The 24,637-nt window shown below is 44.8% G+C and overlaps 2 protein-coding genes across 2 annotated transcripts in view; one reads left to right on the top strand and one right to left on the bottom strand.

The window, feature by feature from the left end:
• BRF1 (BRF1 general transcription factor IIIB subunit) overlaps nucleotides 1–24,637 on the top strand; it is a 176,239-nt gene that overhangs the window by 82,380 nt on the left and 69,222 nt on the right. The window contains exons 6-11 of the mRNA XM_082485686.1: nucleotides 7,739–7,888; nucleotides 9,533–9,626; nucleotides 19,341–19,467; nucleotides 21,054–21,093; nucleotides 21,183–21,275; nucleotides 22,020–22,298. Coding sequence (XP_082341812.1) covers nucleotides 7,739–7,888; nucleotides 9,533–9,626; nucleotides 19,341–19,467; nucleotides 21,054–21,093; nucleotides 21,183–21,275; nucleotides 22,020–22,298 — 783 coding nt within the window. The remainder of the gene's footprint in view (nucleotides 1–7,738; nucleotides 7,889–9,532; nucleotides 9,627–19,340; nucleotides 19,468–21,053; nucleotides 21,094–21,182; nucleotides 21,276–22,019; nucleotides 22,299–24,637) is intronic.
• Nucleotides 935–4,764, bottom strand: BTBD6 (BTB domain containing 6). Its single transcript, XM_082485687.1, has 4 exons — nucleotides 3,606–4,764; nucleotides 3,296–3,386; nucleotides 2,890–3,008; nucleotides 935–2,662 (listed from the first exon to the last, which is right to left on the bottom strand). Exons 1-4 carry the CDS (start codon nucleotides 3,971–3,973, stop codon nucleotides 1,630–1,632), a joined length of 1,611 nt encoding a protein of 536 aa, XP_082341813.1. The 5' UTR covers nucleotides 3,974–4,764; the 3' UTR covers nucleotides 935–1,629.

Consider the following 24,637-nt stretch of genomic DNA (forward strand, 5'->3'; position numbering starts at 1 on the left):
CCCACTCTCACTCCCACTCTCCTTAATCTGTACTGAGAGAATCGGATGCCTTAGTGTTCAAGAACAACAGACACGCACACCCCTTCAGACGTACTCAGCTGGGCACAGAACTGCCTGCCTTTGCAGCAAGAGTACCAGCAGCTCGTGTATTGAGCAGCGTCGTAACGGCATCCAGATAGTATGTGGCAGTGCACAGCCACCAGCCATCATGGTGTGCTGGCTTCATTAGCATAGCTTGATGTCTGGTAAAAGGTTCTTGTTTTCAGTAATTCAGTTGCTGCCTTATTTTTCATTACTACTTTTTTTTTTTTTCCAGAGAGAAATGGCAGAATTTGTACTGCAGCTCAGTTTCAAGGTGAAAATTAATGCAGCTTAGGAAAAGGCAAACAGAACCCCCTTCTAAATTATATGTACGGGTACTTGTTATACAGGGAAAAAAAATATTGGTTTAGACTGCTGTTTATTTTTTCCAAGGTCATTATGAGAAGACAAATTTATAAAAAAACAGTATTTCTAATTGGCTTATCTGTAATGATTGTCAGACACTTGAGGAAAAAACACCAACTTTTATCATTCTTTGAGGAAAGTTAAGGGTACTAGCTATAAACTGATTGCTGATAGTGGCTAGGACTATCTTTTTTAGAAAAGAGAGGAGGAGGAAAGATCCAGCAGCTTTTGAAGTGGCTTATTTCTAATTAGTAATTTTAAGTTCACTCAAAAGACCATGTTGCAAGTATTTCTCTAATGTCTGCTCCTAAATGTAAGGATGGGATGTGTATTTAGATAGTGGTTGCCAGTATAACAGCTCTGGGCTAAATCTGTGATAAAGCCTGTCACTGCATCTGTATGTCTTGACTCTGGCCATGCAAGTGGGGTGCAGTTTGACAGGTGCAAGTGTCAGTGTCGCTGTTTGCTGGGCAGGCTGGAGCTTAACGCAGATGATGGGTCTGAATGGGCATTAGAGCTTTCAAATATAACCACAGGATGATTTTGATCAACTCTGATTACGCTTGTGGTTTATCTGTGTTAGCTTAGGCAACGCACAAAAATCCCTGACCTTCTACAGATGTCAGCTCCCTTTTTTGTGAAGGAAAATAAAGGCTGGTGATGGATAGTCTCAGTTACCAGGGAAGGGAACCTTCGTAGCTGCAGTGATAGCTAATGCCTTGTGTAGATGCACAGAGGGGACAGACTACAAGATCATCACCCCTGTTAACTGTACTGTAGATAAATTAATAGACACAAGCCGTAAGATTGGCAATGATCAAGTACACGGCATTTAGGGCAAGTAAAAACATTTTATATTTCACAGATTCATAAACTGCTCTAGTTTAGAACATTCTGTTTAAGTCGTCTGCAAGTTAGTTATCTATATACAAAATAAATGCACAGTACGTGCAAATTTTAACATTTTTCTGCTTGTTGCAGTCTTAATAATTAAGTCAAATAGCTTATGAATAAATAAAATAAGATTAAATTCAAGAGCATTCCTTCACTTATTTTTATAGCCTGATGTAGCGAATAGGTAAGTAGCGTAACATTCCATACTGCTGCAGAGTTCGTAGCAAAACTGGAAAATCTCTTAATGTGCATCATTGCAGTACTGGAATACAATCAAGGTGAAATGCATCATGCATAGAAAATGAGCTCAGGTATTTGTCCTCCTTGTACTCCGGTTCCATTAGTACTGTCCGAGGAGCACTGGAACTGGAACGTCACTTTCCCGCACTGCACTTCAGTCATTCCCTCTTGCCCAAAGTAACTGAGTTCGTTACCATCAAGAATAGCACTTACATTGTAAAATGTGTCTTGCTCAACCTGCACAGGGTGCTCAAACCACACTGAGAAAGTGTTACTGGAGCCGTCAGAGGTAAACTTAGTCAGATTTTGAGCAAGGACAACTCCTAAGCGCTTCAGTTCGATTTTGACGCTGTATTCAGCTTTGCCACAGCTCGACCCATACAATCCCAGTCCTGCTATAAATATCCGTTTGTCTACGGCAAACTGAATACTGTCACATCGCCCTCGGTACCTCCACTGATTGCTGCGATATGCAGATGACTGAAACCGATGGCATCGCTGAGGTACGAGTCCTTTTCTTTTTGTCAGAGGAAACTCTAGTTTGGGTTTATTTGCGGCTGTGTACCATAGGAATATGTTGTGAGTTTCCTCAAGGGTGAGGATGTCAGACTGGGCAGCTCCATTGGCAAACTCTTCCAAAGTCATGGTCGGAATCCGCACCAAGTACAAAGCTTTTCCTAATACATTCCTCTTGTTGCGCGGTGTAACCGGCAGCCCTTGCCTTTTGCATTCAGCCTCTGCCCAGTTGAGAACAGCCTCAAAAACTACCACTTCCTTGGTGTTGAGTGCTTCCCGGGTCACAATGATCTCTAGTGTCTGTTGATCTATCTCACAGAAGCCCTCTGACTTCAGTGCCATTTCTGCTTGAGCATCAATCACTTCCCAGCAGCGCTGCGTCAGCTCTGGCTCCTCAAAGAGCCTGCTCTGAGACAGCAGGACACAAGCGTTCTTCGCTTCTAAGCTGGTCTCCAGAAAATTGACGCAAGCCTTTGCTAGGGCCGGCACGATGTACTTCTTGGCAGCATACAGCGTAGCCAGAACCGTGTCAGCTTCCAGGTCTATTTCGTCACTATACATGTATCTAGATAGGGGGAAAAAAAATAGTTTCTTAGGGAAAAACAAAATATAGGCTATGAAAGATTGATCTATAGTCATCTTTGCTGGCAGCGAATCCAACATTCAGAATTTGTCAGCACATTAAGTAAACAGCAATAAGTGCGTATTGCACCATGCCGATTAGGAGATGTATATTTTATAAGCTACTTTGATTCTGTCCACGTAATTAGAAGACTTGTAGTGGCCACTTACTTTAATAGGATTAGAAAGGCTGCAGGTTCCACATCTGGTATATGGATTTCAGATTTGACCTCTGCGAGATCGCCATAAAACATAGCATAGAAGACAGAGCTACCAACTGCCAAAACATACTGGAAAATAAAGAGAGAGAAACCTCAGTAATATGTACCAGTAATAGCTGAGCGTGCTCACTTTCAATAAGAGCTACACTTAGGGAAAGTTAAAAGCTACAGGGAGGCTGAAGACTGCCTTAGACTGTTTCCTTTAATTGCGGAGTACATGAATTACTTTTGGGATTAGACAAGAGCCATAATTAGGGGGGTGAAAAAAAAAAAAAAAAGGAACCTAGTTGTAAGGAAGGGGGAGAAGGCGAGATGCACAGCAGTACTGAAAAGCCAAAAAAATTAACTGCACCAACCTTATGGGCAGGAACTTTCTTGGATGCCCCCGGTGGGCCCACGATGAAGTGGACGTCAGCCATGAGTTCGTTATTGAACATGAGCGCGTTCCTGCAAGCGAGGGGAGGGGGGGAGAAGCCCCGTTAGCGGCCGGGCAGCCCCCTGGCCTGCTCCCGCCGCCGCCCGGGCCTCCCCCGTGGGTCCGTCCCGTCTCGTCCCGGTCCCCTCAGGCCTGGCCGGGCCGCAGGTGCGCGGGGCCGCGGCACCTCTCATCTATTTCCCCCCCACCTCCCGCAGCCGGGGAAGGGTCCGGCGGGTCCCGTCCCTTACCTCTCCCGCAGCGTGGGGTGGAAGGACTGCCAGTTGGCGCTCTCCAAGTTGTTGTTGTTGAGGTTCTGTAGCTGGGGCGGCGGGGGCGGCTGGGCGCTCTGCTGCAGCTGCAGGGCGTTCTTCTTGCTGTTGGCAGCGGTGGCGGCGGCGGCGGCGTTACTGTTTGCGATATTGGTGTTGGTGCTGGCAGGGTAAAGTTCTGCAGCCATCTTCTTCTTCAGGGACAGGGGGACTATCTCATAGCATCCTGGCACCTTGCCGTTTGACCTCACGCTCTTTTTGGACTTCTTTAAGGTCTCTGGAAGCAGAAGAAAGAAAGTCAAACACTTCATGATCCTGCCATTGAGGCAACCATGGGGCAGTGGCATGAGCCAAGAGAACTAACAAATCCCAAATGCGAGTCCCACTATCTGGATATTTTGTATGCTTCTAGATGCAGGGTGGCTTTTTTGGTTTTGTTTGTCTGTTTCTTTTCGGGGGTGTGGGCGCGCTCTCCGGTTACAAGCCCGACGCACCTTTCCCGGGGGAAAGGGGATGATGCTGTATCGGATCGGTGCCAGCGCTCACCTTGGCTTGAAGGGGGGGTCCCAGCCTCCACGGCACCGCCACGACTGCGCCGGGGGAACCCGAGCGGGGCTGGCAGGCAGTTCCTTCCCCCGAGGAAAGAGGAGGGGGAAAAAAAAAAAAAGCCCAAAAAAAAAAAAAAGGCCAAAATCCAGCAACAGAACCCCACCAATCCAGCCGAGGCGGTGGGTCAGGGGCAAGAGTCAATCCACAAATCCTCCGAGTGCAGCAGCCCGGCGAGGGTGAAGCGCAGCCAGCCACCCGGTCCCCCGCCGCCCGCCACCGCGCTCCGCTCCGTCCTTCCCCGCTCGGCGGGGGCACATCCGCGGCGGCCGCGCCGGGCCGGGCCGAGGCGAGGCGGCGGCTCTCTCTCTCTCTCTGCAGTCCCGCTCCCGGGCGGCCCCACCGCCGCCGCTCGCACCAACTTTCCTCCTCTCCCTGCGGGCGGGCGGACGGACCGACCGACCGCCACACGGCGCTGCTCCTCCGCGCTCCTCCCGCCCCGCGTCGGGGGCGTTGCTGGCCGCGGGCCGCCCTGGCTCCTCCGCGGCGGGCGGGCGGGCGGCGCTGCTCTGGGCGCTCCCCTCACAGCGGCAGCGGGATGCGGCGCGGCTCTGCCGGGCCCTGCCTCCGCCTCCCGCCCTAATAGGCAGCCACCGCGCCGCGCGTCACGCCCGCCCGCACCAATGGGGCGCGGCGGGGGGAGCCGTCCCCCTCTCCCGCCCCGCCCCGCCGTGTGTCAGTCTTCCGCGCGCCCCGGTGGGCCCCCCCACCCCCACGCGCGCCCGCCCGGGGGCGCTCGGCGCCGAGCCCGTGCGCGGGTACGTGCGCAGCGCCGAGCACCGCCCTTCCCCCTCAGCCGGCACCGGGAGGGAGCCCCTCCGCCGCTCCCTACCCCTCCTCCGCCGGATTACCGCAGCGGGAACAAGCGGCGGGGGGGGCGGTGGGGGGGAAGGACACGGGGGACCGGCCCGTGGTGAGGCGGAGCGGGGCGCCCCCGGGAGCGCATCGCCCTTCCCGGCCGGCCCGGGCGGGGGCGCCGCAGCGCCGCGCACCGCCCCGCTCCGCCACAGCCGCCGCCGAGCTGCCCCGCCGGGGCCGGTGCCCGGGGCGGCTGCGGGCGCTGGGGGCACGGCCGGGGCGGAACGATTTAAGGGAAGTTATAAGGTGTTGCGGTTTGTTGTTGTTGTTTTGTTTGTTTCCCCTTTTTTTCGCAGCCCCGAAGCCGCCGTGCCCCGGTTGTGCGGGGCCCTCCCGGCCCGGGTCCCCGCCCGCCTTCCGGGGATGTTTCCGCGGGGACCGACCCCCCTCGGCCGCACTGTCCGGGCCCGTTCCCGCGGGGGCGCGCTGGCAGCGGGGGGCGGCCGCGGCGCCTCTCCCCCGCCCTGCCGTCCCGGGGACGTGTTTCGGTGGGGGAAGTCACTCTTTTAAGCAGTTTCCCAGGAATCTGTCTATATTCCTGTTCATAACTACGTGGCATCCAGGTACTTCTGAAAGTCCCAAGCTATGAGTGGGATATGGTGAGAAGGGAAAGTCTAAAGGAAAACAGCTGCTTCTTTCTTAAAAAATAAAGTTTTACCTGGTATCTGCTCCGCGGCCCCCGCAGCCCCCCTTCAGGAAAGCCAACGGGTTTTGCCCCGCTTGAACTTGCTCACTCGTGTGCAAGGGTGTGCAAGGGTTTCGGTCCCTGGCGTCTCCCTGCAGGCAAAGGGGACTCCGCCTGGGAGTAGCACCCCCTCGGTGCCTTGCTGCTTGTTTTGGTACCCCTGGAAGGATTCGAGGTGTTTGGGTTTTACATTTTAAAAAAACCCCAAATGTGTATTTTTTTGTGTTGACCTCAGCCCTGCATTTAATTTCTATACCGGTAGTATTGCATTGTAGCCATTTATGGTCTCTTTAAGGCTTTTCACTTAAAACTGACCCGCAGATTCGTTATCTGGCTGTTAAGTTGCTTCAGAATTTAAATTAATGATGTGCAATGTTTTGTCAAATGACCTGTGGGCATGAATGCCGGCAGAAATGTCTGAACAGCTACAATGCAAATGTACGTAAAAGCTCCCAAATCTCTGCCCCGGTGGCCGGAGAAGCCAAGGTTGGGCCCTCTCGGGGTAGCAAGAGATGGGGAAGTGAACCGGGCATCGCTTTGTAACACCGCACAACCTTTCTGTATTGCAAAGAGCAAAGTTTAGATGTCTGTTGAACTCCAGGCTATCACTTCTGAAAGGTTTTTTTGTCATTATTGTTGTATTTCGGTCATTTTTGTTGAGTACAGTTTTATAAAAATCACACTTGGAAATACAGAACAACCGCCCTTAAGAATTATGGGCATTAGTTACTCTTTCTTAAACCTTTGATTTTTAGGGTCACGTTTAGGAGGCGACTGCACTCAGGCATTTCTTCAGTTTTGAGGGAGATGTGTTTGGAAGTTTTTGCTTGATAAATGCTTTCAGTTTAATGCTTCTGCGAGGGCTGACAGGCGCAGTCACCGACGGTGCGATCTTGGTAATTATGGGTAGCAACAGGGCATCATTGTTAGAACTTGGTGCTAAATGAACCTGCTTTGATTAATTGTAAATCCGTAAGATTGCTCCAGTGTTTCGAGCTGAATTTTCATCTTTATCAGTTTAAGTGCTCACATAGGGGATCAGCTAAGGAAATTGAGTTGAGACTAATAGTTAACAATTTACCGTACATCATGGATTTTCGGTCAAGTGATAAAAGGCTGGCAGGAAATGAGAAATTGATACCTCAAATAAGAGTAAACATGTGTTAAGTGTAGCTTTTACAAGATTGTTTGATAAATTATAAATTGGTTTAGGCAAAGCGCAATCTGAACTGACATATTTCGGTTAGTTTGAAGCTGGTAACGCCAACACTTGAAATAAGTTTATACATCTGGAGGCAGATCCGTGGCCGATGTAAATTGTCGTAGTGCTGTTGACGTTAATTGGGTTCCAGCAATTTATATCAGTGGAGGGTGTGCCTTAGTATCTGTAATAAAAAGTGGTTCGTATTGTTGGAATATGAGTCCGAGAAGGAGCTTGAATTAACTTCGGAGGTGTAAGTAGACTTTTGTTAGGGACGTGGGGTTTTAAGCAAACGAATTTTTTTCAAAGCTGAGTTTGTAGTAAGGTGTGAGATGAGACGTGCGGGTTACGTTATCTGTTACTTTGCAGGAGATGTTAAAAGTTGTGGGCCTAAGTTACATCCTCATTCTGCAAAAGCTTTTGCAAATGCTTAGCTTTGTGCACAGTTTCACTGGTACCCGTTAACACTGCTTACGGGTTGGAGTCGGCGTGTGCAGCCTTGGACCCTGACAGGCGTGTAAGGAAAACTTTGTGCAGTGCTTTAAAGGTCTCTTGTCTATAAAGCAAGAAAGGATTTCGTTTTAAGCTTAGCTAAAAAGGTGCTGCCAAAGCTTAGTGATGAGAGGATCTGGCCCAGCAGCACAGTCCGCGTTGTTTGCCGAGACGTGAAGCGAGCCAACCGCGACCGCCCTGCTGCTTGAGCGCTGCGTTTCCCGAATCCAAGGTTAGGATTAGAAATAATTGTATTACTTTCTGTTGCAGATCCGTGTTTATATATCCCTCGTTTTGCACACATGCTTGAGTTTGGGGATAAGAACCACGAGGTGTCCATGACGGCTCTCAGGCTGTTGCAGAGAATGAAGCGGGACTGGATGCACACCGGCCGCCGGCCCTCTGGGCTCTGCGGAGCAGGTATGTCAGACGCTGGCTGTATCGCTTGCCCCGCAGCGGGTTAGGTGGGAGAGTCTGGGAGCTGGGAACAGATGAGGACTTTCTCCTTTCCTCAGTGATGCCATATTCTCTGGGTTTTGTGCTGTCAGGCACCTACAGACTATACAGGTCTTCATCGAAATAGTTTCTGAAACTCAAACGTCATTTTTGCCCTTGCTCCTATACTACTTGCTCAGATCCTTTGTATCTTACGTTTTGGATTTTTTAACCTCCTTTCTGGTGCTCCTTTTGCCCCCGCTCTCTGCAAGCTCTAGCTGCTAAAAGGTTTTTTTGTCAGCTAAAATGACACCATTAGTGCAAGCACTTTGATTTGTGTCTTTACACAGAGTCTTATGCAAGAAATGCCCTCTATGACCTGTTCTGTGAAATTATTTTCCTCTCCTTCTTCATCTTTTCCAAGCTCCATCGCTGTCATGATGCTTACGAAAAACCTGCCGGTTTGGGAGGGCTGGGTTAAAAGGTAGTCAGTACCAGCCAGTGAGGTCAGAGTAGCGAAGACTGTAGATAGTCACAGAGTTCACATATGAGCTTTATTTTATTTGAAAAACGTTACGTGTGTGTGCTGGAATAAGGAATAGCACACAAACCATAGGGAACCTGGGACTATGCAATCTTCTTGACATATTCTAGCCTCTTTTCGTTAATAGTACTTGTTTATTGCACACTGCTAAAAATTTGAGTAAGGATTCTATGGGAGAGCAGTCTGGTCTTTGATTCCCTACATAAACTATATCCACACGAGCGAGTAATTTGCTTCAACAGACACAGATCAAGAAATGGAAGCAGGTGGTGCCGAGTCCCCTGCATCCATCCAGGCAACGTGCATTTCACGTGGTGTACTGTGGACTGGATTTACTTTGGTTCCCTGGCCTAAAAGTCTGGGCCATACATTGTCTGAAGGACCAGTAGGTTAGTTCAGTTGTTCCCGTTAGGAGCTGGAGCGCTTTAAACACCTATGTGAAGTGGCGCTCTGGTTTAGTTTCCTCTGAAAGGAATCACTTTCGCGTGCTTAAAACTGCTCTGTGCACTGAGCTGACGCACGACGAGCGGGGGTGATGCTTCAAAACGGAGCTAGTGCTCTGAATCAACGCACTCAGGTAAGCGCAGGCAGTGCTAGTTGTCTCGCTGCGTTAGAGGGTCTTGCGGGAGAGCACTTGGGCGCCAGGAAGGCAGTGATAGTGGTGACAGCGATGAGGGTAACAGCTTAAGTGGATTCAGTGTTTCATTTCTGGCTTCTGGGGGAGTTAACTGGAGATCTTCTTATTGAAGACTAGTAAATTCTGCCAGAAAGATGATAACTTTGAAAACATGTGAACAATGAGATGTTCTTGTGCTGTATTTAAGTAGCTGACCGTAGTTTCCCAAATGCTAAAGCATGGAATTTTCCAGGCTGTGATTTGCAACCAGCTTAATTTTATTGGTTAGGAAGCAAAGTTTGTAAAGTCAAGTCAATCACCTGTATTCGGGGACACAGCTGAGCATAAGCATTTACAGCTCCTCAGCTGAAGGCGGGGGCAAAGAGAGGGTATAGTTACCGACTGTTTTCTGCTTCTCTTCAGGAAATTTTCCTCTTTTTGACATTGACTGTCCCTGCTTATTCTCTAGCTCTGCTAGTCGCAGCAAGAATGCATGATTTCCGACGTACTGTTAAAGAGGTCATCAGGGTGGTCAAGGTTTGTGAGTCTACATTAAGGAAAAGGTCAGTGCAGTTTTATTGCTTTTATCTTTTCGTTTACAGTACTGAAAAGTGGTGTAGTCTAAAACGAACGTAGATCGGAGAAAACCAGGTTCTTTTCAGAAGTGCCAAGAATGAAATAAGTACAACATGTTTTAGCTGGTCATTTTTAAGTGCTAACACCTGCCTCTTCTGTAAGGCCTCAAATGCCTAGCGAAGATGGTACAGAGCACTGTGCCCATTTAACAGGTGAAGAGTTGAAGGCAAAAAAAATGCCGGGTCAGAAATGTTAACAGTGTTGTCATGTCCTCAGAAGAAATAATTGATTGATTCTCAAAGCCGAGGGTGTACTGGGGGATTTTTTTTTTCTTTAATCCAGCGTATAGTGCTGAAAAGTCTGTCCATTAGCTGTTACTGAACAGAACTATTAAAAATGTTAAACTTTTAACTTTGCTAAAATGTTCATTTTTTATAGTGTTGCACTGTAATAAATAGAAGACAGCGCAGTGAGTCTAATGATAAGTTCACTGAAGGGGTCAGAAGTGGAATTGTCGGCAGAATGTGAGCCTGAAAGTGGGAATTTCCCAAGTACCTTTGGCATGTTGTCTTTTTTTTTAAAGATCTAGTTGTATTTTCCATATTTTGATAAAGTAAGCAGTCACCCAGTTTCCCTCATTTTGTTTTTTAAAAGTTGTAACGTTTTCTTACCCCATAGTTTCAGTGAAAAATGACCTAACTGTGAAATACCGTGCTTTCTGTTGCCCCCAGTTGGAAATTTTTGTACCACCGATAAATTCTGAAATTGGTTCTACCAAGGCTTGTCTTTAGAAAGCTCCCCTGGTGTCCCTCTTTCTGTCCACCTCGCTGAGACCTGCTTAAGCACATCTAGCTGAGTCTAATACTCGTTAAAAATATTCACTTCTTAATTGTGAAAAATATTTTTACCCCAGATCTTCATTTGTGGAACAGGAATGATACTATTTCTCTACCGTGCATGGGTGGTACAGGGATAAATTTAAAGTGTTTGAAGTGCTTTAAGGTACTACAACAATAAGGATGGAGCAGTACAGATGCCGCTTTTTTTCTCTGGTCAACAGGTCGTGTTCTTTAATGTGTATTTCGTATGATTAATGATTTATGCACGCACAATCTACTCCAAGATGCCTTGGTTAAATAGTTAAAGAGTTCGTTCTTACTAAGAAAATAAGCATAATAAATTAGAGTTGGAAGGAAAATTAATTTGAGCGATTGTTTCAAGCGAAGCAATCTTACTTCAAAATTCATGCTTTGAAATGTTTACTCAAGTCACACACATCAACTAAAATGACAGCGTTATTTACTTTGACAGGGTAAACGTGACAGCTGAATTATTTTCAGGCAGCTATAATTACAACTGTATTTATCACGAATCTATAAATTTGATTGATGTTTTTCAAATAGGAGCACGTTATATAGTATTTAACGAAGGCAAATAAAAAAAAAACCCTTTGAATAACTCTTTCTGCACTCCATTTTTTTACCTCTTTCAAGAATTCCTCTCAAAATGCCATTGGGTAGAAGTTGTCTAAATTAATAAGCACTTGATTCACATTCTTAAATATTTCTTTGCTTCTCCGTTTGGTGTACAGTTTTATTTCCTTTTAATTATTGCTATAGTTACTCTGGTTTGTAAAGAGCTACTGCTGCTTTGTGCGTCGTGAAGGAGTTGAGGGTAGTTGGGTGAATGCCGGTTAATGGACGGCGTTGGATGCTGTGCCCACTGCTGATGGCTTTGCCCTAAAAGCTCTTGGAAGTGAAACCAGTCAGGAGTCCAGATAATACCGAAACGTCCCACCTGTGGGTTCTGCTGTATGGTCCCTCAGCCAGGGGTGGCAGCCCTTCCCTGAGAAGGGCACTATTTCTGATCCTGTGCAGTGCAGCTGAGGCGGCTGAGTAAAGGGGGATTAGTTTGTCCTGTTCTCCATCGGCGGGAGAGCACCGAGCCCTGCGTGCCTGTGGTCTACCGCCTCTTTCACCGCCGTGTGCAGGAGGAGTAGCTCTTAGGAGGAGGTTCACAAAAACGTACCTTCAGGTTGTAAAATTGAATGATCCGTTCATAAAGGGAATCTGTTTTGGAAGGAAAAGGCGCCAAAGCATGGCCCATGGACCCTGTCACTCATCTTCGGATCAAGACTTCTTGATTTAACCACCTGTGTGGTTAAAAATCAGTGTGTGTTTATTTTTGATATGCGTGGGGGTTTTGGTATCATCTTGGTAAGAAAACTTTGTACTTGCTTCACAGGGCTTTCTAGCTTTATGTTGTGAAGCACACAATTAAAATGTAAAGCTTGTTGCTGTTGTTGAAAGTGAACGTATTAAATATTAATAAATGCACTGATAATTCTGTCTCATTTCCAGTCTAATTGAAATGATATTAACTTATATATCCCTTTATATATTCAAAGTACTGTACAAATATTAAGTAATTAGTCAAATTGTTATTTTCTGTGTAATCATCTGTGGAGATAGCAGAAATTAACTTTTAAAAAACCCAACCCTTTTATTTAGTTTAATCCTTACTTTTGTGCCTGTGTTCAGTGCACCTGTCTTCAGTGCTGCCTTTTTAACCTTTGCATACTCTGCCCCTTCATCTGTTTATTCACGTATTGCATACTTTCTCTGCATACTAAATTCTGTCTTATCTGCAGTGAGAATAATTGTTGTGATATTTGTCCATTGTGCATTATCTAATACTGTGCGGCCCTTACGCCTGTTTAAAGATCTTAGACACTTCTTCAATAGAAATAAAAAAAAAAAGAGCTTATCTTTGTTAACACTTGCATTTTACTTCTTTGGCTTACTCTCTTTATCTTTAAATTGAGGTGCTTTTTACATAAAAAATATTTCTTCTCAGTTCCATAAAGTATTATCTGTTAAAAAACCTATTTGTGATGAACTTCAGAAGAAGTAAAGCTTCATTTAGAAGGCATTGGAATGAAAGGCCGGAATGGGTTTAAAGGGCTCATTTTTGAGACGAATGTTTTCTTCTCACAACAAAATAGCATTTTGGGGAAGGAAGACAAGACTCGTTACGAGGAAACTCCATTTACCAGGCTGGGTGGAGGCGCTGCAGGGACTTTCATAAATGGGGTCCTTTGCTCACGTCCCGGGATCCCAGCTACAGCTCCTTCAATGACTGCGTTGGTACTTTCCTGGAAAAATTAAAGATTCGTGCATAGAGATAAAGGTATTGCCTGAAGCTTTTCTTATTTTCATTTCTGCAATATATAGCTCACGTAAACTTCATGTCCAAGCTCCCAGTGCAATCTCAAGCCGGGTAGATGTCTGTGAGAGCAGGCAAAGCGAGGAGCAAGTCCATACACGAGTCCAGAGTCAGGGTGGGAAGAGAAGGTAACAGAGATGCACGTAGCTGCGAGGTGGCTGTGAGGTTACGTTTTCCAAAATACCAAAGCTGTATCAAGGCCGGGACTGAAGGGAAAGGCGCGGAGAAATCTCTGTTCGGCTGAGACCCAAGTAAAGCCGTACTAAAATCGCACGAAAGGTACCTGATGAATTAAGTGAGAGCTGTTTGCCAAAGGTGTTTGAGCGTGGAGAAGGGTAGAGGATGCTCAGTACGTCACAGCTGCGGAAGTGCTGTGGGTTCAAGCGCGGTATGGAGAGAAGCTTTTGGAAAACTGGGAAAGTTATTTCATGTAAAGGAGCTTGTGGTGGTGTCCGCTCCGATCTCAGCTCAGCAGCCGCGGAGCTCCTTCACCGGCCACTGTTGTGATAAGCTGAGAAAGTAAATTGAGAAATATTTTATGTCTCCAGTGAAGTAATTTCAAGTGGCTTGTAGATGATTTCTAGAAATCTTTCTAGTGTGGTGAGTAAAATACGATTTGATCCACACGGGTCGGTATTGCGTACCTTTGTAAGTTGGATTGTCTATTTTAATGAAAAAAAGGTTTTCTTTTTGAGGAATCCAATTTCACAGGCAATGTACCTTTTTATAAATCTGGCTTCCATACAGCAAGTAAGCTAATACATTAATTAGATTCCTAATATATTTTAGTACTTCATACTTATTTTTAAAATGTCATTTCAAAGTTATTTGGCGTCTGTTACTTTTAAAACAATAATTAACTTATTAGCACTAACTCGGGCTTAGATCTTGTAAACATTTTTCTCTGTGTTTGACTTTCCTCATCTGAGCGGCTGTTAAGAAATGAAGCAGCAGCACACTATTTTTCTTTTCCAGCAGATCATGGAGTGTTTTTGACAGACCACAGCAGAGGAACCATGCTAATAAAGCAAAATTTTAAGGAATGCTAAAGCATTTTGTTTCATTAGCATGGTGCGGACGCTTAGATTGGGGGGAAGAAGCCCCAAGAACAAAAAATTCCAAGTGGCTTAGACTGGCGGACTTCTGGGATGGCCAGGGAGATCTGCCGGTGGGATTATTGGGGGGCTAACCGCGGGAACAGGTGTTAGCCCAAGCTAACTGCATGTGTAAGCGTTTGCAGAATCAAGCAGGGCTTTACAATTTATGCTAACGAACTTGTGATAATTTTAAATCTCTATTCTGGTGTGAGCAAGTAAAAACAACTAATTCTAAAAGGTGTTTTTATTTAGTACAATAAATCTTTCAAGGTTCCCATTCTTAAATACTTGGAAAAACGACAGAGCTGCCAGCAAATGAGCACCATAAATTATCAGTCACCAATTAATTTGCAGTAAGTGACTGTGTGTGTATGCTCTTAGTTCATTGCAGAAAGAGGTGAAATGTATTAATGTAGTACACCGTGGAAGCTGTTTAAGTGAAACTGTTTCTCTTTACAGTTGCGTTGGGCCGGGAGCACAGACAGACTAATTTAGCACAGCTCAGGTGATAAGTTGTAAGTTGTAAAACCACAGTAACTGGATCACCTCTGATTTTGTCCTTGCCTTTAGTAACGAGATACTCATTCATTTAGGCTTTAAAAATACCCCTTTTCTATTGCTGCAAGCACACGTAAAATTATATATATGTACAATGATTACGTATAAGGAAATTGCACTTCTGTTTATTTACATACTGGTGGATACTGGAAAACTTTTTTTAAGGTCATGGAGGAAGTATTTAATAACTATTTCTGATACATGTTCTGTATTAAGTATCACTTTTAGGGTATGTGTTTACATACTTCCATAAATAGTTCATGCATAAACATTGTACAGCTTGGAAAAAAACGGGGAGAGAAGGATGCAACAGACTGTTAAGTTTGTAGTATAAAAAATAGTGATGGTTTGGCACATCAGTGTGAATTCTGAACTTCTATGAGTGAACGCACAAGTTTAGAGTGGTAATCTGCACTGATGAATTGAGTTCAAAGTTAGAACGGGGGGGGATATACTGCAATATTTTGGTATTTGACTAAGATACAAAAGTAAATCCCTTACTTTTCCAGAGTTTGCAAATGTTGGAGTTGTCAAATCAGCTGATCTATTACTAGAATATTTGTAATCGGTATGACAGTTCAGATTATGTAGATATCATGTAAGTTATTGCTTAGGGTTTTAATTATATTGTTAATTTGGGAAAAATCAAGAGAATTTAATTACCACCAGCAGCTTATTTTGCAATAAAGTTGCATGTATTTCTGCTAAGAATATGCTAATATTCAACCTAGTACTTTTTTAATCTATTAATAAAATATTTTGAGTACTTTAAAAAAACCTCTCACCACAGGTAATTCAAAAGCTGACTGCTCAGGCCAAATTTCGCATTTGCTCCTGAAAAAACCAATTGCCTCTGAAGTTACAGTTTGTTTGCCCTTCTGTATAGAAGTCCAGCACTTGATGCTGCCTGCTATCTAGAGTTAGATGCTGATTGTGTGTACGTAGGAGGACACCGTGGCTTTTCCTAAACCGTCTCTGCTTAGAAGTCCCTCTTGTACTTTGAACTGGGACTCCTGAAGCATTTGTGAGTTGGACTCCAGAAGACCGTTCTTTTACGTACTTTGTCGTACCCCACTGCTGCAGAGTTTCACTTAAACATTAACACTGAGCAGCTCGCTGCACACAGTAGTCTCTTTTTCTGCTTAGCTGTAGACGGGATTCATAACTCTTCACTGGATGGTATCCCTGAAACAAAACAAAGTGAAAAAAGCATTGCTCGTAACTTCAAAATGACTGACCCATTTTCCCTTATTGGGAGCTAAATTAAGTGTGAACAGAATCGGTTTACTGTTTTGTGCACAAAAGTGCTTTATCAGAAGACGAGGTGTGGTTTTGTCCATAAACGGATGAAACAAAAGCTGTGGAAATTTTTCTTTGGAAAAAAAGGGTTTGGGTTAGGGGCAGATGACACCATGCTCTGGAAAAACTTTTCTCCCAAAGGAATTTGCTTGAAAGAGTTTGCTGTGAGAAACTGTAAGAGGAGGGTTTATACTGGAAATTGAATCTTAGCCTGAGCTGTAGTGGTTGCCTCTGCTTCGACTATAAATAGAAAATACTCGTCTGCCAAATTTCAATTTTTAGAGCCCTTTTGAATTTGTGCCAAGGAAATAATATCTTAATTTGTATATCTGTTTATTTTCCTCCTTCTGTGCATAACTTGGAATGGCAACTCTTATTAGATATTTTTTTTTAGATTAACAAAAGTGCAAAAAGATCTTGCATATCATTTTTATGTGGGACTTAAAAATATCCCGTAGCTATTTTTTTTTTTTTTTCCGTGAGGGCACTCCCTCACCCCTGAAATTGTTGTGCATTATTATTAAGGTTGCGTCAGTTTTTCTTAGCTGCCAAACTAATGTTACCTTGTTTCATGCGGTGTAGGCTGCTGCGTGCATCAGTTTGTTGCCTCGGTGGCATGTGTCCAAACACTGGATAAAATTAAAGAAATGTTTAAAAATATGCAGACAGGGTATCAGCCAATGTAAAATGTTGAGGCAGGCAAGCGGTTGGCAAACGCAGGTATTTATTTATATCAAGTTAAAGGAGAAAACGTTGAGTGAACAGCTCGCTCTCCCGCAGAGATGATGCTCAAGCGGTGGTCCTGACCACCGGGGATGGTTCTTCATTTGAGGAGGAAGGCTACAGCCTTGTGGTCAAGACTGGTGAGAAGTGAAGAAATAGTGTGCCGCTCTAAATTTGGACTTGCCACCGGGCTGTGCCACCACTGTCACGCTGGCCCCCCTCGGCCCGTTTGGCTTGGGTCAGGACTGAGGAGGAGGAGGGCGCAGGCATGGCGCTGGATGCTGGTGGCTGGGTCGGATGGTCGAACCATGCTGTGCTGTGGTTTTGAGCTCCTCGGTAGCACCGCCAGCAGACGCGGCGTAGCGCTGCCCTGTCCTAGCGCGGGTGCACTGAAGGTCTTAAGAGAGAATTGTGCTGCCGTTTCGGCACAGGGCTGCAGGTCGTGCCAGCTGCCGGCAGGTTGGCTCGCCCGTGGGCTAGCGTCTGGCGGGTGCAGAGTACGTGACGCGAGTCACACGACACGGTGGACAAGGAGAGGGACAAAACGGAGCCTCAGGTGTCCGCAGGGAGACGTGCACGGGGTTAAGTGCTGAAATCCAAGCATGGTCATCTCCTCCCCAGCCTTGTTTCGTGAGCGACTGGTTTTGCTACTGGTGTTTTCTGCGTTGCTGCGCGTGCCTGGAGGTGTTGCTGTTTTGGCTGGGCTCTGGGTCTGGCTGCTCACCTCAAACTCAGAGCAAGTGTGGGGTAAACAAACTGAGCGTCTTTGCCAAAGTGTGTGATGGCTTTTCACGATGGGAGGACCATAACATTTTAATGAGGCGAGGCTGGGGGGGGAATTGCTGACGTGGGGACTACCTGTGAGTGCGATTCATACATGGAGAGATGGATGACTGTAGTTTAATGATGGTGGCTGGGAAGATACGTGCTCCTAAAATGATGTATGAGTTTGGCATTAAATGAATCCTGAATAATAATAATAATAATAATAATAATAATAATAATAATAATAATGCCCTAGCCAGGTTTTTCCTCTAGCCTGATAGATGAAGCTCCCTTCTGGAAGGTGGGTAGTGCACGCTGGAAGCCCGTTAACGCTGAGAAAGATTTCTAGTCTGTTAATTAAAAGGTGGGTGCTGCTGCTGCCAACAGCATCCTCCTCTCCTTTCCAATTTGATCTGAAAAGGAGGAGGAGGGAGCCGGTCCCTCGTACACTGAGGGAAAGTTTTGGGCTGTCAGTCACTCTCAAATACATGGCTAATTTGGGGCTTCATGGAGATGCCTGAACTCCAAAAGCGAGACGAGGTTTCAGGGGCTTTCTTCTCCCCAGCAGCACTAATTCCGCGCGGTGTAGCCGTGCCTGGGCTCAGCGTGCTGCGTGCTGTTGGGTGTACGCGGAGCTGCCCGGCTCTGCCGGCAGGTTTCACGGCGTGAGGTGCCCTGCGTGGCCTGTGGACTGTGCGCGCCCCGGGAGCAGTGCGCCTACGGGTAAAGCGTCCTGAAGTTACATCCCTTTGTATGGGCTGTCTTGCCTTGCTCCTCAGTTTGTAAAAAAAAAAATAAATAAATACAGGTACTGATAGGATATAGGGAGAGAGCGTGGCAAGTTGCTCTTGGCTTTGGCCCTAGGCTTGGCTGGAAACTGAATTTCCGTCCGAGAGAAAATTCCTCCTTTGGAAGGAGTTTTGTTGCAATCGGAGGCAAAAGAGAAAACCACGACTGCATTTTGGGCGGGAGAAATGCTGAAGGGTCCTGTGCTGGGAGTACTGAATCACTGTTTTCAGTCTCCTGGCTTTGCAGATGGAAGCTGTTGTCAGCTCTGCTTCCTCTGGAAGATGGGAATATTCCAGTGAAGCAGCTGCACACCCGTCATTGCCGTTTTCCCATGGAAAATGTTGATATTATTAAAAGGGCACTTTCTGTCAGAAAAGCATTCTGCCAGACATTTCCTGACCCGGCTTTGTACTTAACCTTTTGTCTCACTTTCTCCATCTGTAAAATGGATGTGCTGATTCTGAACCACCTGTATAAAATGCTGAAATTTGTGGATGGAGTTACGACAATGTGGTGTCATTTAAGATTCAGTTCCTTTGAAAGATTCAGCTGCTTTCAAGGCAGTTCCCTATGGACCTAGTCCTCTCTCTCACACAGGTAGGAACTTCTAAAATGCGAACATTAAACAAATACAAAGTATGTTATTATAGAATTACACGCATTCATCTATTCCATCTGTGCAATATGCAGATGATCTCTTTTATTTTACTACTGCTTCTGTGTGTCCTGGGAAGATTACTTCTTGTCCCTCTTCCAGTCTGCTGAAGATACGTTACTTTAACATTTGCTTTGCATAAATTAATCACGGTAACATATCAGGAATATTTTTGAGCATAGTCCTAAACTACCACAGCAGATATTTCAGTTTGGGAATCTTGTTTTGTTGTTGATTACAAAAGCAACCAGACGGGAAGAATGAGCTGCATTTCTCGTCTTAGTTTTGTTGGTCTATATTTAATTGACCTTAGTGGCTATGGTACTTCTGTTCAGTCTTTGTTCATCAAAAAAAGTGTATGTTACATACTCAAATAAGTCAAAAGCTGATTTGTGATATGAGAAGATGCTTTTTTTTGCTGCAGATGAAACAATTAGTTATCACTTCAGTTTTAATGTATTCGGTATTGGAGCCAGGGTTTCTAAGGTTTGCATGTTTATTTTATTCTCTAACTTAGCAGTTTGACAAAATTTGTTACTTTTAAAGAAGTTCTTAAAGATGTTATGGTAATGTACTGTATGCTTTGGTAGGTTGACGGAATTTGAAGATACACCAACAAGTCAGCTAACCATAGACGAGTTTATGAAAATTGACTTGGAAGAAGAATGTGATCCTCCTTCGTTTACAGCTGGTCAAAAAAAATTGAAGATACAGCAGGTGAATTCAGAACCAGATGCTCTCTGTATTTGTCTCCTCTCTCCTCCCTCGGTGTATTCCTTTTTGAGTCAGTTAATACTTAATCCCAACTGACCAGCCTTGGATAAGGTTTAGTTCCATTTATTTTGAGGTTCTTAAGAGAAGGGTGAGCATTAGTGCGTATGATACGCGTTAACTACAGGGTATTTTTATGTTTTACTGACAAAGGGATAGCTTCCCTGTTAATAAATAAATAAATAAATAAGTTTTTCTCCTGTATCATTTTTGCTCCCTCCTCCAGAGAGACATGCTCTTTCAGATACGTAGCTTCAAATATAGCTTTAAACATCCCCTGATGAGGGATCGAAGTATGCCTACCGTCTTAGCCGGCCGCTGCGGGAACTGGAGAGTCAGTGCTCTTGTTAGCGCGGATCAGGACGTCTGGGTGGCCGAGTAAACGAGCACCAGCTGAGCTTCTGTGTATTGCAGGATACCCGTGTTTGGTGCTCAGCCCCAGGACTGCTGTATTGTAAATGAGGGCTCAGCACACTCTGCCCAGATGCTCCCCCATTTGCAAGCTGATGCGGTTATACTAAGCACTGTTATCTCCTTTATTCTTGCTTTCCCGCTGCATGCGTGTTTCCCTTCTTGTGCCCTGACCTTTTACCGAAGCGTCAAATCTTTTTGTCCTTACAAAACTGGAGGCTCTCATGTGACAAGTTTAAGCTGAGCTGGTGGCGCGGAGGTCTCGAGTAGCTGTCCTAATGTCTGCACTTCTTTTTTTTTATGTGCTGGGTGCACTCTGCCACCCTGGGTAGCGAGGGGCAGGGTTGCAAAGGTGTAAGCTTTGTAATTGGAGCAGAAACCATGCACTTTTTTTAAGGTGATACCCGTGGTCACGAGAAGTACCATTACATATAACAATTTTTTTAAATGCATATGAAAACAATAACCCAATTACTTTAATGAGACTGCTGGGTTGGTTTTTTTTTTGTGTGTGGTACAGCACCTGCTCCCGCAGAGATTAGTTCTCATGTGGCTTAATTTCTTTACAAGGCACGAACTAAAGCTGGCACCCGAGGAGAAGGTTTTACTACTGTCATAGCCAAATCTTACGTTATTAATTTTTCAGGGGTTTTGTTTTTACTGTTCTAAATGTGCTTTTACTTGGAGGTCTGTAGGTGTGATTGGGATGTTCTCAAGAGCCTGCCGGGTGCTGTAGGTCAGTACTTCACCCTGCCATCGCCTGTGTGCTATGTCTGGCCCCGGCAGCCCAATTTCAGCTCTGTCCTTGCACTCGCTGACATCTAGAGGCACAGTCATAGAGTCTGACTGCCGAAGAACGGGGCCTTTTATTTGCAGCTTGCTAGAGTGGAGGTTCCTTTTGAAGTATAGACATGGGTGAGGTAAAATTTTAAATTGGTCAGTATTTTGAATCTTGTCTCTCTTACCTGTCTGACACCATAAAGTAATTTGAGTTGGGATTCAAAACCTGCTGATTACTTTTAAAATACCCTATGATCTGTGTCTCTCTATATAGCTCACAAACAGTACAATGTTGGTTTTTTTTAGTAATTTCACGTTTATTTTGTTTATGTTCATTTCAGCTTGAGAAGGCGTTATCAAAAAAGCTGGAGGATTTTGAAGGTATAAGTTGTGTTTTGTGTAACATATCAGTCATTTGTCCAAAATTACATCAATGAATGCTGAGGTTTATTTTTATTTCATCACCACAGGCGAAATATCGAGCTATCAGGATGAAATAGAGATTGAATTAGAAAACAGTAGACCAAAAGCAAAAGGCGTATTTGCAAATTTCACTAAAGATGGTAAGTCTGTCAAGACTTGTGACTACTTAAATGATAACGGGTTCAGATCCGGCAGGCAGTCTTAAGTGTATGAACTTTACTGTGATAAATATGATCACATATATGCTTGCGTAATACAGGATCTCTATTACATTGGGGTTCTCTCTGCCAATTAGTTGGTTCAAATATCAGGCTTCAAAGCAACTACGTTGTTCATTAAAATGACAGTTCATTAATGATTTCAGTTGTTTTATTGTTCATTAAAATGACAGTTCATTAATGATTTCAGTTGTTTTACTTTCCTGGTGCAGCATAAGCTTGGCACTGGCACCTGAGAATGTTCCTTTTCATCTCTGAAAATGTACTGGACCAGTATCTAGAACCTTCTGTCACCAAATCCCTCAGCTGAGTAAGCGATGTGGAAGGGCTTTGTGCAGCTTGAACGGGCTATTTTTCATTTGTAATTATACCAGTAAGTAGCCGGCTTCTCTCGCAAAGCCCTTTACTTGCCACAATTTGATAACACAATACTTCTATTTTAAATGATGACTGTATTCCCAAAAATACATTTTAATAGCCAAGGTAATAAATTTGAAGAGCATCTGAAAACTCCATGTATTCATACATTGTACTAAAATACTGTGTATTTCTTTTGCAGATTTTCTCTAAAGATTTCTATTCTTTTAAGTGAGGGCCTCTCTATTTATTTAGTTTCTGTAACAGATGGTATGCAAGGATCTGTCGGTATTTTTTTTCCCCTTACAGATTCTATAGAAGATAATACCTCTAGCCTACTTGGAGAGGAGGAGGCAGAAGATGAGGAACTGGAAGCAGCTGCTAATCACTTAAACAAGGACTTTTATAATGAACTTCATGAGAAGGACAGCCTAAAAAAAAATGACGATGGGGAATGCAAAAATGGAAGCGAAGCTCTTGTAAGACCGCCTGCACTGGAGTCCTTGCTCGGCCCGCTCCCCACTGCAGCTAGTCTTGGCATAACAGAGTCCATAAAAGAGTGCATATCCACTAAGGACCGCGAGCCTGGTGAGTAGGAGATGGGTTCAGCTCAGAGTGGAAACTGGACGCATGCAGCCAGTTGTGGGTTTGTTGTGTAATTTCCATGTATCTTGATGGTTACTGCGGTAGCGGTTCCATGAATCACTGTAACATCGAGGTACGGGAGCTGTGAGGCTGGATGGGACCAGTGGTCTTGGTTGTTGGTGTTGGTTGTTGGCTTCTGCTCCTCGGGAAGCTGCAGGAAAATCTGGAGTGCCTAATCACTTCCTGAAGCCTGAGAATGTGTGTCTCTTAGTCAAGTAGATTTGCAGTCATATGATAGCTGATGGGCATATTTCAAGCCATACAGTTCTCAATTAGGAAATTGGAGCGAGCAGATTCCTGTAAATATGACTGGAAATGAAAACCCAAGTATGAGAATTTTAGATCAAGGCAGACTTTCTCAGGAGACATTTTACTGGAGTCAAACGTGATGCAGTCAGTCTCTCTGATTGAGAATCGCTGCAAACGGCAAATATTTAATATGTTTGTAAGAGGAGATAACTGGTTGTATGCTTTTTGCTTTGGTGTGCGTTTTGGTGGTTTTGCTCCATTTTTCTTAACCCCCCCAGATCTATCTGTAACATATGGCTCTGTGTAGCACAGTGGGAGCAGGATGGACTGGTCAACTAAGGAAGCCAACTTTGCCAGAGCCATTCAGGCAGACAGTACTGCAAACGGCCAGTTGTCCAGGCAGGTTTGTTTGCTTTTTCTGATGTATGCCTGAGCTTTATGGAGATGGCATTTTTTAAAATTCTTTTTGCATCTTAATGACTCAGAGAGCTGAACATATCTAAAGGGCATTTTATTCTTTTCTTTATCGCAGTTAATTTTTCCATCGTGAGACACACCTGTCCGAATCTGTTTTGTCAGCTTACTTGGGGGTCGATGCAGCAGAATGTTTTGTTCTCCAAACTGTTCTGATGCTAATTTCTGTTCAACAGCACCTACTTATCAGAAGGTACTTTCTGCCTGAATAGGTGAACCGAGTGCATTCAGATTCTTATTATGTTAGTGTTTGTATCCCAGAAACATAGCAGGATGATGGCACGTTTGCATTTTGTACAAATGAAATCATATAGAAACAGTTGAGCGGTTTTGATTTTGTTTTAATTACAATTAAGAAAATGGATGGCTCATGGCTTGTCTTTTTCCTGTAAATCCATGGTTCATGTCGAAGAGAGGTCAGTAATGGCTAGGAGCTGTTGTTGTCTGGCTAGCCAATGACCTGTAAAAATGAGTTCCCAGTGATGGACGTTTCTCAGCTGGCATTGCTATTGACCGTTTTAATGGACAGGCTGAGGACTGAGTTTAAAGATGAAACCGAGCTGGTATAGCCAGGTACGTTGCTCTGAGTCGGGCTTCAGGCAGGTGGGCAGGAGAGCGCATGGCTGCTCGTGCTGTGGCTTGTCTGTATTTGCTCTTTGTTTTCTTTCAAAAGTTGAGGATGTGCCAAATGAACTGAATTTCAAAACCAAAGAGGTTTCAGTATGTTCATTCTCTTTTAATGCATCTGAGAAATCTTTGCGGGTGTTTGAACAAGTAACAAGTACGTATTTTCTTAACACGTTGTGAAGCTCATATGCCAAAGTCCTGGTTTGGTTTTGACTGTAGATCCTGCTCCATACTTCCCCCTCCCCCTAGCTGTGACTCTGCTAATTTATTTTCATCATTTAAAAGTTTCATGTCAGATTCACTCTGCTTATGCCTGCACTGCGAGGTAGTTTTGCTGGGGTGCCGTTCCCAGTCTCCGAGCCCTCGCCACGCAATGCCTGCGTGGTGTGGGGGCATCATGGTGTGCGTGGGCATCATCCCCCTGAGGACCTAGTTTGCTTTTGGAAGTCATTGGGATTCAGGAGTTGTAATGGAGCCTCGAGGTGTTTTGGATGGTCGGGAACCAGGTCTGGCAGATGGTCTGGGAGATACACCTGGCTTGCAGTTGGCATGTTATTACGCAGAATAAAGAAAACCTCTTGTTAAGATGCCTCCCGTTAGTCACCTGTGCATCTCTGCTCTGAACCCTGATGGAAACCAGTGCGGATGGTTCTGTCACCTCAGGCAATGATGTGTCGAGTTCTGCCTCAGAGTTCTGGGAAATCTGTGAAAGATTTGTACGTGGAGGTAGTATCTTCTTCTGTCAGGCCAACGGATATAGTTGTAAAAATGAGACAGTTTCCAGGTTTCCAGACCCTTCTTCAAGTCTGAAAAAGAAATGGCAGTTTTCAAAACTAAATAAAGGATGAGAGCTGTTGCTCAGAGTTTGAAATGGCACAATTGTAGATCATTTTGAAACAAAAGTAGCTGGTACCTGTGGAGGGGGGAGGAAA

The sequence above is a fragment of the Vanellus vanellus genome (genome assembly GCF_965231255.1).
Source record: "Vanellus vanellus genome assembly, chromosome: 6".
NCBI lineage: Eukaryota > Metazoa > Chordata > Aves > Charadriiformes > Charadriidae > Vanellus > Vanellus vanellus.